This window comes from Ursus maritimus, unplaced genomic scaffold (assembly GCF_017311325.1).
Source record: "Ursus maritimus isolate PB19 unplaced genomic scaffold, ASM1731132v1 scaffold_31, whole genome shotgun sequence".
NCBI classification, from domain to species: Eukaryota; Metazoa; Chordata; class Mammalia; order Carnivora; family Ursidae; genus Ursus; species Ursus maritimus.
Genome location: NW_024425675.1, coordinates 20580661 through 20598182, shown reverse-complemented (window position 1 = coordinate 20598182; position 17522 = coordinate 20580661). Strand labels below are relative to the sequence as shown.

The following is a 17522-nucleotide window of genomic DNA, read 5'->3' as shown; positions in this document are numbered from 1 at the left end:
AGCTGAGGATGGTGTGAGGGTGCGTGTGCATGTGGGGGTGTGCACACATAGAGAGAACCCGAGTCTGTTCATTTATTCTAGTACCATTATTAGAGGACCAGACTTTTTATAGTTTGTTTTCTTTTTTAAGCCCATTTTAGGCCAGAATATCTACTTTGCCCTCCATGCTGCTTGACTCAGGGACCACAGTAACTTCCTGAACCTCTAAGTGGGAGTATCACCAGCACGGTGGTCAGACAGAGAAAAACGATCAGAAGGTTTCATCTGCTGCGGCTTGTTTCTTCCACACCCGATGCCCCGAGGCAGACACCTGATGTGGAAATCCTTCACCACGTGTGCACATGTTCAGATCGTCACCAGACAGATGAGGAACTTAGCTCAAAGAAATGAAATGACCTGGGTAAGCCCATCATTGGTTCTAGACTTAAGATGGGGGTCAAAGCCTTTAATTCCAGTCACTTCTGCTGCTGGTGCTGGGGGCCAGTACAGCGGCCACGTTACAGGTGAATTCTCCCATGTCCCGGGTCTGTATTATATATACTTGTTACACTGCAGTACGGAGAGGTCAGGATATACCCTGTGTTCAAGCTGTATTATACTACTACTACCACTGTGTGACCTCTAGCGAATTACTTGACCTTCCTGAATTTCTGTTTCCTCATCTGAATTAGCACCGGCTTTACACAGTCAACATAAAAATTAGATAAGATACACCCCAGCGACACTCTATGAGGAACTATATAAAATGTGGTCATTCTTGCGGAGGACATCCAGCATTAAATCTGGGTAACTGGATTGTGTCCACAATCTCTTCTCTTGTTTAAATGATCTTCTCTCTATCCTTTAGAGATAGCTGCCCAACAGAAACACAATGTCAGCCGCAAATGTGAACTCAATATGAAATAAGATGCTTTCAGTAGTCCTATTAAACAAGGGGCAATTAATTTCAAGGACCTATTTTCTTTAACCTAATTATTATACCCCAAACACTTCATTTTCAACATGGAATCATCAATATAAAAATTGTTAATAAGATGTTTTACTTTTTGTTTTCATAGGAAACCTTCAGAATTGGGTGTGTATTTTATACTTCGGGTTGGTGTGGACTGCCCACATTTCAAACGTTGCCACTGCATGACACAGTCCAGTTCTAGAGCCTTCCTGATGTTTCTGTCCCACTGGCTTTCTCAGAATTAGGGATACCGTGTCATTACAACACTAACCTAGCTACGATCTCTCGTTCTCCAGGAAAAAAGCCGAAGTTTGCTCCATTTCTCAGAATCACAGGGCACTCTGTTCCTCTATTTTTAACAGAAGTGGATGATGATAAAAGGGCTGCCAATGGCCACTGAGAGACTGGGTCAGACCTGGTGGTCCGAGGATGCTGGTGACATGATGGGGCAGCTTCCTGAACAAAACAAAAAGTGGGGTTCGTTGCAGCAGTCTTGGGGGTGGAGAGGATTCTGGGAAAGAATTCCTGCCAGCAGAGCATCACATCTCCTCATCTACAGGGCTGGGGCAAACCCTGGAAACAAGGAGAAGGCACACGTCTGTTTTTCTTGTGCCGGCCTGTCTTCCTGTGAGGGAGGATACCACGTAATGTCATAAGCCTCAAAAGAACCTAATAAGGAAGGGCCAACACCTCAGCCATTCCAATCAAGTGAAAATCTATTCTATTTTTAAGAAATTCAAGAGAAAGAGTCTGGGATCTTCCTTATTAACTGCTTCCAGGACTCCATCTACTGACCCTCACTGTCAGGAAATTCTTCTTGGTCTTATTTAAATTATTCTCACTAAGGCTAACACACATTTCCCTTTCGTGGCTTTCAAAATGCTCACCTAAATACGTGGGGGGAAAATGGAGAAACTAATTTTAAAGGAATAACCATATGAAGATAAGACTTGAGAATTTTACTTTACTACAAAACATTCACAACACCCTCTTGGCTGGCTATAGAAGCATCAGGAAGAGGTTGACAGAGAGACATGCATGATGGCAGCCTCTCGCATCCTGATGCAGGCTTTTTCGAGGACATTTCTGACCGGCTGAAACAATTTTGGGTGACAAGGCAAATGACACTGTCTCCAGGCTGGATGGGAGGGTGATGGGGCTGGAACCTGCTGCACAGAGATGACCGAGGTTGGTGGCTTCGTTTTGTTGCTGAAAGCTCACATCATCATTCTCACTGACCTTAAGTGGAATTTAAGGACTTATGGAGTCACATGGTAATGTTGTGGGTACCGGAGACCTGGCTGTGGATTTCGAGATGAACCTTTCAAATATTAAACCCTAATATGTGCACTCTTGACCTTTGCCCTTTGCCCTGTAAGGGTAATGTGGGATTTACCCAGGGCAATCAGGGATTTGGAAGCACAGATTCTGCTCGGTAATCTCAAAGGGCTTTATAAGAAGTATTATATGTTGGGATTATGGCCCTTTTGCTCTATAACCCGAAGAAGGGAAATGTTACAGTCATAGGGGTCAGGTCTACACCACTGTAGGAAATGATGTCTATGGGTGTCTGGTTACCAGAAGCCTTCTGGTGGGAGGGAATCCTTGTTAGTTGCTGATTCCAAGTCACCCTGCTCTTCTTTCATGTGTCAGAGTTTTGTGAGGTGTAGCCTTCGATGCATCTCTTACCCTAACAGCGGCTGAAAAACTAAACCTCCCACCTCTGCCACTATTTCTAATGTCAGCCCCTCTTGTGTAAACCCACTTGCTCCTCTGGGGGAGAAAGACACTTCCTCCAAACCTGCCTCTCCGTCTCACAAACCTTGACGGGTCAACACCCACCCCGCCCCATCTCCACAACTCCAGATCACAGGACTAAGGGCGTTTCTTCATCTCAGACTTTTTACAAATACTCTGAAATTGTTTTTCAGAGCAACGACCGCAAAACGTCCTGCACTTAATATACTTTGGAGACTGAAGGATCAGTGAATCTGCAAGGTTGTTACTCTACGGACTTACGGTATAAAAAGAGAAGTATGGGATCCAAATGCTTTGTTCTCCGAAAAACCTAGCGTGGGTCCAAATGAACTTGAGAAGAGTGGTTCCCTTTAGAAAGGACTTTGTCAAAAGAACATAATCCGGGACAAGAGAACTTTGTAGAGGAGAAAGAAAAGTCATATTTAACTTGGTGTTTGTCCAATGGTTTTAACCTTGCTCCTCTATGTTTTGCTGAAGTCCGCTTTATAATCACGCCGAACGGAGTTTAGAAGTGTTCCTTTTTTTATCTATAGTTTTTTTGTGCGAAACTAAATCCCCTGCCAAGCAATTGGTTCTACGACAAAAAGTCCTTTGGGGAAATAATACCAAGGCATTTTAGGATTAGCCCGTTCTTTCATTCCACAAGGATTTGTTTAGTGACATTTGTGCCAGGCATTGGGCTGGGTGCTGGGGATACACAGGGATCACGACGCAGACCCTGCCCTCAAACCACTGGTGGCTCTGGGCAATAGAGTACAGAGGCAGGGACAGTGAGCGGTAACAGTGAGTCGTGACAGTGCCGTGAAGGATGAAGGCGACCCGTGGGGGAGGTGGCACAGGGAGGGCCAAGAACTTGGGGGGAAGTGCCCTCTAAGCTGTGAACTGGAGGCTTAGCAGAAAGCAGCCAGGCACAGGAGTGCGGGTTCTAGAAAGAGGGAGTAACACGTGATGTGTGTTCCGAAGGGGGTGGGAAGAGTAGGACTTCTCTCACTTGTCCTAATTCAACATCTTCTGCATTGTGAAGGACTGAGGATGAGCCTTCCAAAGCTGCACACAGCGGTAACTAAATATCTTTTCTGTGATTCAAGTTCACTTTCAATGCCCTGGTTCACATCTTCCCGAGACAGGCTGGCCAACAGACCATAACTTCACTACCACTTGAGGTCCCATTTCCTATTTCAGAGAGTGGTTGCTTTCTAAGCCTCTAAGTGTTGATATATATATATTTTTAAAAAGCATCTAAAAAACACTGGACCACTCTCCTATAAACTCTTCATGCTGTTTCTTAACCACTGAAAGCTCCAAATGCTTTGTCAGTAATTTTGCCAACGGAAGAGATCTTGCTCACTCTACAGTTCCTGTCTCTGCCTCTCCTCACCCCCCAAATCCAAACCACAAGTTTGACTCTTAATAAGACCGTAAGTCTTAGAATCTAGCCTAATAAGGACATAATCCAAAACATGGAAGAACTCTGTACCCATGGGTAAATTAATGACAGCGTTTACTGGTAATAGTGGAAAAACTGTTAAACAAACAAAAGCCTTAAATGTGCCCAAATGAGTGAATGATTAGATAAAAATGGCATATCCGTTTTTGGAATTTATGCTGATATTAACAAAGATGAACTTACAGTAACTTGGAAAATGCCAATGAAAGACAATGTTAGGTGGAAAAATAAATTACACACATTACAATTACAACCACTTAAGAAATAGAAATCTGAAAAATGCGGGAAAGAAATTTGCTGAAATGAGACTAGTAGGTAAATGAGTGGGCTGTGATTATGAGCTTTTTCCTACTTTCTGTTTCCTACGTTGCCTTTATAATTTAAATCTAATTTAAAGTATTAACTCTTTTATAGTTAACAATTCGAACATTTTCAAATCCAAGCAGGGGATGTGAGATAATAGTATTTCTACGCAAATCTTCCCATTGCAGAACTCATTTCAATCTACTGATGACCTACAGAGTCTTTGGCAAAATGTTCTGGATAATGAGGAGCCTGCTCTAAGAATATAAGGGACTATAAGGGACATTTGAGAATTTCAAGCAAATACAGCTCCAAAAGTTGGAGTTGAACAACAGATTTGGAATTAAGTTCTTTAAATCAAGTTGAGCAACTCTGTGATTCTTTAGGGCTCTAGGTATAATGATGATTTCTTTTGAGAGTAAGCCGAACGAGGCCAGGATCTATGATTCTAATACTGCTCTGACTTCTCTGACTCTGATGGGTGGGTGCAAAGTTTGTAGATGGATTGACTGATTTCCTACGTATCCACGGACACGTAGATGTTCAAGAGTGATGCAACATGGACACATGGGATAGGGGCTATTCGGCCCTTGGAGGGGAGACAGAGCAAAGAGACTGCCTCTCTTTCCCCACACCTATGAAAGATTCACTTGGAAACAGCCTATGGTTTTCCCTTCTCGGAGCAGGGAAGATGACCACATCAGTTCTAGCTGCAGCAAGAGTCATTTACATTATATTCTAGTTAACTCCTGCAAGTAGACATCGCTAATGGCAGTTGTGGAATTTCCTTTCCTAGAGATTTACAACAATAGGTTAGATATACATCTGGCCTTGAATGCCATAAGCGTGGTGTACAAAGAAACAGAATGAACAAAAATAGCAATCGCACACACAAAAATACCATGGTGTGCCGCCCTTCTCTCCTAGATTCTACCAGATACAGATTTAAAAACCGTTTATATCCTGCCCCACCCGTCAGCTGAATCGAAGTCCCAACCACATCAGCCTCAGAAGAAACTTAGAACGTTGGCCAAAAGTCAGTTACCTGTACTAGGAGTTCCAGCTTCCTGTCATCAAGAAGATGTACTTGACATCGACGGCCCTCCGTCATCTAGGAAGAAAGATAAACGATGGTCACTGACAGTCCTATAGCCTGATGCACGGGGAATGCACCCCCTGGGCCAGGTGCCACCAGGCATCGTCCCCCGGGCAAATGTCCCCCGGGGATATGGAGCTATACAATACCAAGAGGTGGCAGGACTGGTTCGTTCGTTCTTTCCTTCCTTCCTTCAAAAATATTTATGGAACACCTTTCTGTGCCAGGCACCATGCCAGGAGCTGGGCATACAGCCACAAGGTCCATGCCCGCATGGAGCTTACATTCTTACAGGTGAGATAGAAAATAAATTAGCAAATACATTCATAACCTAATACTAGGTGGTGATAAGTGTTCCATGCGTTAATCATTCTTTCATTCAATAATTTCATCACCACACATTAGGGACAGATTACAGTATCCGGACTCCGCCACCTTGTCCCCCTTACTGAGCACCCAGAAGCAGACGAGCACCCTTCTGGCAATTGCATCTGATTTCTGTGAAGTGTCTTTCTCCGCACTATTTCTGTGTTAATCGATTATTACCTAGTCCCGGTGATAGAGGAACCCAGGAGCTAAATGCTCACAGCTAAACCTGACCCCTCACCCTTGCGCCTTGCGCTATGCACACCGCTGGCAGTGTAAGAGAGAGAGCACCCAGACAGGCACCATCGGGTCTCGGCCCCACCAGGTCTTGGCCCCGCCGGGTCTTCGCTGCAGGGCTTTCGACAAGTGTCCATTCATCTCTGCAGCCCGGTCTCCTATACAAAAGTGAGTGGGCTGAGCCCAGGGGAGTGCAGCTGAAATATTTAATCGCTGGCTTTCTCGAAGCATAGCATTTGCTGGAGCCCTGGCGACATGCTCAAAGGAAATCCGTTGAAGAATGAACCTTCCCATCGATGTCAGCTGGACACCATTCTAGCTAAAACTTGTCTCGCCGCACTCCAGATAGCTTCCCTGAGTCTGATCTCAAGCTAGTGTCCTGACAACTTATCTCCTACACATACCGTAGACTTAAATAACCCCAGGGGCACGGATGATAGTAAAGTAGAGTCAAATAATCAGGAAATTTCCATCCGTGAGTGATGGGTTTTGAGTATTTATTACTTATGTTTTTAATATAAGGTACTTCCCTCTAAATTTATAGAATTTAATTTTAATAATGGTTACATTTTACCACTGGCACACAGAATTCCCAAAAACGTACCAATGGGCTCTCACAACAGGTAAGAGCTTGCTTCAACACCACTTTCTGGACCAGAAGACCCAGAAGTTTCCATCCAGCCCTCGTATTTTTCTATGACTCCATAGCCCCCACTGAAACCATCTTCTTTTTGCCTAGCTAGCAGCCACTTTATGCAGATCAAAGGGAGGGAAGCACGTGGGCAGATCCTGGCCTCATCTCCATGCACAGCCATCACAGTCCCTTCTCATGAGCGCTTTCTCCACGAACGATGTAATAGAGAGCATCTTCTCTTCCCCTTCAACAGGGATTATCCTCTAACCATCAGCATGCCCAAAGCTGGCATGGACTCCTGTGGGAAAATTCTCTTATTCCTTCCTCAGAAGAAGCCAACCCCTCCAACTACCATCAAGTCAGATTTCCCTAGTTATGGGATCTTAACCAAAACAGCACACCCTGCTTGGATGGGGCCAAAATAAAGTCTCTTGAATCTGAGTTATAAGAATGACTCAGCAGTCCCCAGCTTGGAGAAAAAGCACCAAGAGAAGTTTTACATACTCATAGGCACTCCGACAGAGGTTAAAATAGAGTAAAAACCAAGGAAACTTTCAGTCCAAAGGTCTGCCATTTGTACATAAGAGCCGAAGCTGGTGGCCGGGGACATGAGACGGGTCTACGAGAAGTCCTTATTCATTCTTTGGACTCTTAACTTTAGGTGTGACCCGCCTTAAAAGGAGAAAGGGCTCAAATCCCATTAGAATCCACCAACTTTTCACATAAAAGGCATCCTAGCTGACTGACTTCATTTAAAAAATCCATTAGCTTCAAAAAATAAACAAGTGGAGGGGCGCCTGGGTGGCACAGCGGTTAAGCGTCTGCCTTCGGCTCAGAGCATGATCCCAGCATTATGGGATCAAGCCCCACATCAGGCTCCTCTGCTATGAGCCTGCTTCTTCCTCTCCCACTCCCCCTGCTTGTGTTCCCTCTCTCTCTGGATGTCTCTATCTCTATCGAATAAATAAAATAAAATCTTAAAAAAAAATAAAAAATAAATAAAAAAAAATAAACAAGTGGGACGACGTCATAATAAAAAGTTCCTGCACAGCAAAGGAAACCATCAACAAAATGGAAAGCAACCTATTAAATGGAAGACAATACTTGCCAATTACATATCTGATAAAGGGTTAATATCTAAAAGATACAAAGAACTCAGATGACTCAACAGCAAAACCCCACACCATCCTATTATACAATGGGCAGAGGATCTGAATAGATGTTTCTCCAAAGAAGACATACAGACGGCGAACAGACACATGAGGAGATGCTCGACATCACTCATCACCAGGGAAATGCAAATCAAAACTACAGTGAGCTATCAACCTCGTATGTGTTACAATGGCTGTTACCAAAAAGACAAGAAATAACACGTGTTGAGAAGTATGTGGAGAAGAGGGGAGCCTCACGCACTGCCGGTGGGAATGTACATTAGGGCAGCCCTTGTGGAAAACAGTATGGAGGGTCCTCAAAAAATTAAAAAAAGAGCCACCATTTGACCCAGTAATTCCACTTCTGGGTATTTATCCAAAGAAGACACTCATTCAAAAAAATAAATGTACCCCCATTTTCACAGCAGCATTCTGTACAACAGATAAGACATAGAAGCAGCGTAAGCGTCCAAGGGTGGATAAACGGATAAACAGTATGTGGTGTATACACACACACACACACACACACACACACACACAGTGGAATATTATTCAGCTATGAGAAAGAAGGAAATCTTGCCATTCGTGACAAAATGGTTGGACCCAGGGGGCATTTTGCTAAGTGAAATTAAGCCAAAGAAAGACAAATATCTCATAGGTGGAATCTAAACAAACAAACAAAACACCAAATTCGTGGATACAGAGCACAGATTGGTCGTTGTCAGAGCTGGGGGGTCAGGGGGTCGAGGGAAACTGGTGAAGGGGGTCCAAGTTCAAAAGGTACAAATTTCCACCGTTACCATAGTGGAAGTTCAAGGAAGAAAAGCGCTACAACTGTCCAGCATATTATTTTGAAATCCCTTTAAAGACATTTATTACAGGTTTCAGAAAATTCTCTGAACGGTGGGGAAAGAGGAGAATTAAAAAAAAAAAATGCTGCTGGTTCTTAGCATCTTTAGAACACAAAGTTTTGAGCTTCCTTTTATCGTAAAAGGCTAAGGATATAAACACGTTCTTGACTTATCTATATTCTAATAAATTTGACAAAAAAAGAGGGAAATTGGTATCGCCAAGATACTACTATATCCAGCGAAGTTTTAATTGCATAATAAAGAGGTGGTATATCATTTTCCCAACATATTTCAAAGCCCACAACGTATGACTTGACACTGAGTTCATACCCATACCTAGGAGTTTACTGTGAGGCTCTCATTTTCATCTGAAAAATAAAATCCTCATTCCATTAAATAATCTCACCTTATCTGCTCAGCAGGTGAAGGAATTAACTACGCATCAAGATGTTAAGATCTACTCAAAGTTTTCCAAATTCATTCTTCTCTTCCAAGAAGCCTCGATTTTCAGTCCCGGGGAATTTACTTCTAAGCACGCTCCCTGTTTGAACGGAATTTCTAAGCTGCCTCCCTTTGGGGAAGGCAAAATGTCCCTGAAAAAAGGCAGCCCAGAGAAGTGCGTCCAAACAGAAACTCAACTTTGAATCATCATGTTTTTGAAAGTACGCCTTTCTTTGGACGGCAGTGCTGTGGTGGTTTTTTTTCTCCAAGGGGGGAGAGGGGAATGGTCTGTCATTCCAGACTGAAGGAAGACTGGAGTTTCCTGTTCTCATCAGTCCAGAAAAGGTTTACCATTCTGGGTGTGTACCGGGAAAGAGTGGACATCTGTAGCTTTGTCTGGCTTTCCAGGCATATTGAAATTTTCTTTTGAATGCTAACAATTGTAAAATAATACGGCCTTGCTTGTTTTCATTTTCAGCTCTCAGGCACAATTGCAACGTTGGCAACCCCCTCAGAGGAAATCCTTTTGGAGAACAAGGCTTCTGGTAGATGTCAGCTGGCGACCACTCCAACATAAATCGTCCCACTACAATACAATCCCATACCAAGCAGAGGCCTGCCAAAGGCACTGTGATTCTACAGGATACATAGCAAAGTGTTATTTTGGAAGTGAGGTGTCCACCCCATCGATCCAACTTTGCTGTTAAGATACACACGGAATCAGGAAGACTATTCATAAACAGAGAAATGCATTTATGATACTAGCTTAAGGGAGCATAGCAGAATATGACACGCTATGTGTCCTATCAAGGCAGCCAATAAAATTATCATGCACTTGGACAGGAATTGGGAGGCAAAAATAAAAAAGTTGATGTGCTAGGGGAGTAGGCTTATGGGCAGAGCTCCCTCCCATCCCATCCAAATATTACTTAATGGTTTGGTTTGTTTTTTTTTTCAGTTAAAAAAATGTAAAAATAGAAACTTTATCTAGAAAAATGAATGACAGGTGTTTGAGGTCAGCCATAGGAAATGGATCCAGAGAAGCTTTGTTCCCAAAGAATTTGTTTTAGATTGCCTATGTTTTTAATGTATCAAATCAAATTAATTAGTTTATAAATGAGAATTACAGTTGTCACACAGGTCAGAATACTGGAGATAGAAGGTCTGATACATTCTCTCCCTGCAGGTGGAATTAATGGGGAGACAACTGCGATCAGAAGTTGCTCAGGGAGCACAGAACCTGAAAAGGGGGGGCATTTATAAATATCTATATCTGAGGGCATCCTTCTCCACTATCCTGATATATTCCTGCTGGTGGAAGGAACCACTGTCCCAATGTGGCAGGGGCGTTCCCCCTCCAGGGCATTAGTAAAAAACAAATAATAACTACCCAGCAATGACAAACACCCACAAATGGGATTTGCAGATGTTTTACATGAAGAAGGGCAGGCTACCAAGTTCAGCATGAGCAAACACGTTTTATTTGGAACATTTGCTCTTCAAATTCAAATCTAAGTAAACCCCATTTTAATATGCTTTCTGTTATCACTCTTTTCTCTACATAGCACCTCTCCCTCCCTCCCTCTCCCTTTCTCTGTCTCTGTCTCTCTCTCCTGCTCTCTGAGCCACTGCTTGGATGTCCTCCCTCTCCTGTTACTTGTCTTTTGCCAAGTAAGTTACACACTGTGGTATACACCCCTAGTTCCACTGTGGATGACATTTTCGCTGAAATCTAATGCAGTCGTACAAATGACTACAGGGTCACTGATTCTGAGCTTAGCAACACACATGGCTTTCAAAAATAAAAACTAAAAAATATTTCATCAGCACGTTACTATTATATTTCCTGAGGCACATTTATACGGAGACGGTTATCCCTGAGGCACCGGGGAGTGGGGTGAGGCAGGGTGGACACTGGAAAGGGAGGCAGTGTTCACAGACCACAAATACACCGTTGAACACAGCTTTGAACACGCCCACTTGGTTCGTCTCCGTGCATAGTAAGTTACTGTGTTGTGACTCATACATTTTAGAGACGGTAACTTTCTGAGACAGTAAAATAAGAAATATTAAAGCCTCACTAGGATTGTAGAATGGAAAGAATGAAAATTTTCAAAACATGCTTTATTTAGAAAAGTTATTCATACTACCCCCCACCCCCCACAAACCCTGAAATCTTATCCTTTAAAACTCTACCATCAAATAGAAAATTCAGATTTCAAAAGCACCCAAGTCCAGGTCCAAACACAGAGCCACGCTTCCCCTCCTGGCCTGGTCCGTTAAACCACGGAGGATCCCAAGGCAGCCTGATGGCCGGATGTGCTATGGCAGCACCTCACAATCCGCCCTTTGACCTGGGCCATTCTGCAGCTCAGAAGGAAATTCCAGAAACATGACTACAACTTCCCAGTGCAACTCACTGTTGGAGCTTCTGCTCTCGGGGTCACCTCAACATGTGACTGACATTCCTCTCTCCACTCCAGTTTCCTCTCAGACTAATGAAGGCCCAATGACCCAGCGAAGGTACCAGAAAGCCACAGGCTCACGAAATCTCAATAATCATAAACCTATCACACCCAGGAGATGAATGAATACAATACTTTCACAGTGGCCTCAAGAAATGAACTCACAGTAAATACACAGAAAGGACTTCGGGCAAATTAAAATTTACTGAAAATATGCATCCATTTGCTGCTGCTCACATTTAACTTGTACCATGGAGATGCCAGACAGAATAAATTATTAAAATGTAACTTTTTAAAAAAGATTTTATTTACTTGACACAGAGAGATCAGGAGCAGGGGTAAGGGGCAGAGGGAGAAGCAGGCTCCCTGCTGAGCAAGGAGCCTGACACCGGACTCGATCCTCGGGCCCTGGGATCATGACCTGAGCCAAAGGCAGACGCTTCACCGACTAAGCCTCCCAGGCGCCCCATAATGTAATACTATAACATTGTAACAGGCATGGGGAGCCTCTGCCCATAATCTTTAAAGGTTAAAGGTATTTTGCCCACTTTTATTATAATTTTCTCCCTATTTAAGCCTAACCTTTTTTGTCTTTAAGTGACAGCCTATTAAAATAACACCATAGGGGAAGGAGACAAGCGGTGCTAGACACCAGAAGTCCCATTCAGGGAGAATGACCTTGTCCACACCTCTGTCAAGACCATGAGTCTCCTGGATTTAAAGGAAGGACACACACAGGCATGTCCTTGAGGTTCTTGGCTGCTGAATACAGTTGCAACTTATCAAACCCAGATGAAAGTGATTAAGTGAATGGCTCCGTTAGAAACAAATTCACGTGGCAATTCGACAGATTATAAAAGTTGAAAAAGCCTTGTATTCTCCAAAGCTCAACCTTCCACAAGTTTGCATCTGACGAGGTCACAAGCGGGGCTAGTGCTTTACCACAGGATCTTTGGAAAGCACGTTTCGGGGCCGTGGTTGCTCAGATCCCACCTACCTTCAGCACAAGGAACCGGGGCTTTCTCCGACAATGCAGGGAGAGAAGTCATGGTGTCATGGGTGCCCTCAGGACTCGGGGGGCCGCACAGGGCCACTGCTCTGGGGTGAACCTGCCGCCCAGAAGACCACTGCCGTGTGTGATCAAGCCACAGGTCCTGTAGGACAATCCATCTTAATCTCCCCAGATGGTACTGCAGGGCAGAGGGTCAAGAAACACTAACAGTCTCTGGGCCTGAAGTTAGAAGACAAGGAACGGACCCAGACGGGCAAGTGGTGAGGACAGCCAGGGAGCCCCAGTGATGGGCTTGGCGATACCAGTGCAGAGGAACTGTGTGTGACCCAGCGCTAAGCTCCGGGCTACGGAGGAGGAAGGGAGGAAGGGTATTCTTTCCGCCTTCCAACAAGACATAGCAATTCGAGGACAAGCTATTGATGTGGAGGTGGGACAGGTCCGTCGCAGATGTGGAAAGACAAGGTGGAGTCGGTGCCACCCAGGGCCACAGTGGGACAGGCCATCGTTGTCCTCTGAGGCCAACCACTCTGAGTACACAGTCAAGAGGACCCAGACGCCGGGAGGTCCAAACGCACGGGCTCTGCAGACTGGCTGTGCACCACGGACATGAACTTAAGTGCACGAAGCGTCCGATCTGGAAGGCACAGAGCTTTCTGCATTTCCTTCCAACTAGCTGGACGCCTAGAGAGCAGTAACTGGATTGCCCCACTTGGGTTCTGCTAGAGCATTTCTGCAGACAGGCTTTCCTTTCTCTCCAGGTATGAACATCCCCCCACCACACACACACCTGCGCCCTTCTGCCGCCCACATGCTCTGGGTCTGCAACGGAGTCCCTGAAGACGCAGAGGGACTTCATCCTCTCGACAGGGAGGAGGAGAGCATTTGCAATACCCCATCGGGCCTCATTCCCTCGTCACGGAGACGATCACGGTGCCACCCCCGGGGGCTGCTGTGAGGAGTAAAGGTTGATGCAGGTGAACAGTGTGGATCTCTGCTTGGTGCACAGGAGGCTCTCAATCAATATTACCTTCAGAAGTTTCCAGTCAGGGAATTCAAGGCTCCTCCAAGCAGGAGTGTCAGAAAGGCAGCAGACAGTGTACCTCCCCCCCAGCCCCAAATCCAGGATGGCCCCAGGTGAGGCTGAGGCTTTCCATCCACTCACACAAGATTTTTTGCTCTGTGGCAGGGTGGGCGGGGAGGCTGGTGTGGACAGACTTCATCTGGGTGGCTGTCACCTGAGCAAGCACCAGGCCTTCATGGAGCAGGGCTCTCTGGGGACCTGGCCATACACAGACGGGGCACTTCATCCAGATAGGGGGCCTGGACAGCCAGTCCTTCTCCCCAGCAGCAGAGGCTCCCAGAGTCATCCTGTGTGAGCCGGCAATCACCAACAGAGAGCGGATATACGGAACACGGAGGAGGCCTAAGAAAGGAGGCTGAGGAAAGTCAGCGCATGACACGTAGGTCAGTGCTGGCCAGACAGCAGACACTGCCAGACCACAGTCCGCAATGTTAGTGGAAGAGACGAAAGCTCTTGCTCCTGTTTCTCGAGGCGGGTTCTGTTGTTCTTACTCACACGCTGTTTGCAGCACAGGTGTCTGTGTAGACATCCTTTAAAGGCGGCTGAATGAGGGATAAACCCCGATGAAGCCTAACATGCAAAGAAGCAGCAAGAACCTATGTACCCAGCTAACCTCCCACCGTGCCCCTTAAATCGGACACATGCGAGAGAACAACAGATGTTCTCCGTCATGTGGAGTTCTGGACCTGGTATCTTAGTGGCAGAGTCCCGGGGTGGAAAGAAGATGCTTTTTCTAAAGGAAAAGGCAAATATCTACTCTGTCTTTGGCTTGGATGACTGTACTTGGAATTTTTATAGTAGGAAAGGAGGATGGAGTAGTCAGACAGGGGAAACAGTTTTTAAAAATCCAGGGGAAAAAAAAAGGTGGACCCTATGGACCTAAAAGAATATTGTTCTTATGAGACGGAGACTTTACAAGTAAAAATTTCATAACCTAACAAAAATAAAATTGAACAAGAGAGTGAAGAGTGAGATATCCAAGGCACACAGTTATTTGCACAGAGAACTCCCAAAGGAGACGAGACTTTGGTGTAATACATGCAACATGTCAAGGGTGCACAGCACGTTATATGTACTCTGTGCAAATACGAGGAATGTTTTCAGTGCATCACAGACTGACGGAAGGAGCTGGAAAACCAAAGCTGACATGCAAAATAAGGAAAGTTTAAGAACAATCAAAAAACCTTTAAAGATAGGTTCAAGCAAGATGAGAGAGGAAAGGAATGTTTTCACTGTCTGGGGCCAATCGATTTTTGTTAAAAGACGAACTGCTGAACTACTCAGTTTTGGGTTGGTTTCACTCTTCGGAAGCAAGAAGGGAAATGGTGGGGCTAGCTACTACACTATAAACTAACTGCACCTCCTTCCCCCAAATAAATTCCTCCTAGGGTTCATAAAGTGAAGATTAGAAACAGGTAATTATTGGGGCACCTGGGCGGCTCAGTCAGTTAAGTGTCTGCCTTCGGTTCAGGTCATGATCCTGGAGTCTTGGAATCAAGCCCCACATTGGGCTCCCTGCTCAGTGGGGAGCCTCCTTCTCCCTCTGCCTCTGCTCCTCCCCTGCTTGTGATCGTGCAGGTGCTCGCTCTCTCTCTCTCTGTTAAATGAATAAATACAGTCTTAAAAAAAATAAGTAATTATTTATTAGGGCTTTCTAAGCATGAAAGCAATGGATGAATCCAAAGGGGAAAATGTACACACAGGACTACCTTAAAAATACTTCAATTAAAAAAAAATAATTTTACTTCACAAACACCTGAACAAAAAGAAAAAGCAACTGCAAATTTTGGGGGGAGGGTGATAACACCTACAATGAGGGGTTAATGTATTAAAGATAAAATTACCTGGTTAGTACATAATTACAAATTAATTTGCAGGTTACGAATACCCTACAGGAATAAAATTACACTGCAAATGACTAAAAAGCTCCTTTGGCTGGATAATTTTTCTAGAGAAGAGATATATCTCTGTCTCTGGTACTCTAGAGAATAAGTAATCTGGTGACCGACCCATCCTAATGAAATAAGGGGGGGAGGCTACAGGGTGATATATAATAATGTCCGCCATAGTGTGTACTCATTCAGCAAGTGTTTATGGTATAGTATTATGTGCAGGGCATCTTATTAGATATATAATGATGAACATGGTTTTGTTCCTATGTTTAATGAGCTTCTATATCCCACAGAGAAGATACTATTGTTAACAGACCATTACAGGGTAATCTGTGTGACAACAGGGAGGGTATGAGATGTTCTGGGCAGAGGGTGGGAGGGACCATAACTCACACCTGGGGGACTGGTCAATACTCAGGTGAGGAAGTGGTATGTGAATAACAGGACATCTGGCAGAGGCAGCCTGATGTAAGAAGGTCGGGATGGGAGGGGGGAACTAGGCATGTTCTGGAAACATTGATTGTGCAGAAGAGATGGGAGCAGAGAGTGGTGGGATGGAGCAGGAGTGGTGAGAAAACCAGCCAGAGAACCCTATTTATGGTGAGAAGAGGGCCATATATTCAATGGCCTGAGGGTGGTGCACTCCCTGATGAAATAGGAGCCACAGAACATCGTTTTCTTTTTCTTTTTTTAAAGATTTTATTTATTTGAGAGGAGACAGAGAGAGCATGAGCAGGGGGGGAAGGGCAGAGGGAGAGCGAGAAGCAGACTCCCCGCTGGGCACAGAGCCTGATGCAGGGCTCCATCCCAGGACCCCGGGATCATGACCTGAGCCAAAGTTAGATGTTTAACCGACTGAACCACCCAGGCGTCCCTGAACATCATTTTCAAATCAATTTCATCCTAACTGCAGAAATGAGGGCAGTCTGGAAAGAGCGTTCTAAGTACAATTGTTGAAGCTCAGTGTCTAAGAAGATACACATGCACTTGGAAAAGCGTAAGGAAATACTAAATATAAGCTGTCTTTCTCAATATCTGCGTTACCCCCAACGACTTATAACCAAACGAAGAAAGTGTGCTGACCAAATGTACAGTTGACAGGGAGGTTTAGATGGTAGCTTCAAAATTTAACAGCTGGGATCATATTATTTATAGTTCGGGGTCCTATTCTTAGTTCACATGCTAGAAGCATAACTTCCTGAATAATGGAATTAAGAAGCCTCCCACACTCCACCACAGTTAAACCATTTCTGGAAATCTGTGTTCGTTCTGGGCACCATATTTTACACAGGAAATGAAAGAAAGTGGAGCAAGGCAAAGAAGAGTAATCAGACTGGGTAAAGATCTGGAAACCATGTCTTCTCAGGACTGACAGGAAAACCGCATACCAGCTGAAATAGCAAAGGCTCTAGGACAGAGTAACCCTATATAATGTACTGTCCATGTCAAGACACGTGAGCAAGGGAAAAGGGAAGTGATTATTGATTCCATGGAGATAACAGATCTAAATCCAACGGGGCATGCCTGGATGTGGGCACTGGCCAATTTAATGATTTTATGCTAATCTGATGATTAAATTTAATAATTTAATGATGAGGGAGAAGAACTTTTCTTTGGTGGGCAGAAATGGAATCAACAAGCAGAAGTTCCAGAAGACACATCTGAATTCAACAGAAGGGAGAACTTTCAAACAAGCATCATTGTTCAAAACGGAATGGGTTGCCCCATCGTCACTGCACGTGATCAGGAAGGGGCCAGAAGACATTTATCCGGGGACACTGTAAGAAAGGATTATTGAACACCGGGGGAAGGGGGGACAGACACACCCTAAGGTAT

The 17522-nt window shown here is 44.6% G+C and overlaps 1 protein-coding gene across 1 annotated transcript in view; it reads right to left on the bottom strand.

Annotated features, from left to right (window-relative positions):
- FRMD4A (FERM domain containing 4A) overlaps positions 1 to 17522 on the bottom strand; it is a 746022-nt gene that overhangs the window by 181235 nt on the left and 547265 nt on the right. The window contains 1 exon segment of the mRNA XM_040645388.1: positions 5506 to 5571. Within this exon segment, the coding sequence (XP_040501322.1) occupies positions 5506 to 5571 (66 nt within the window).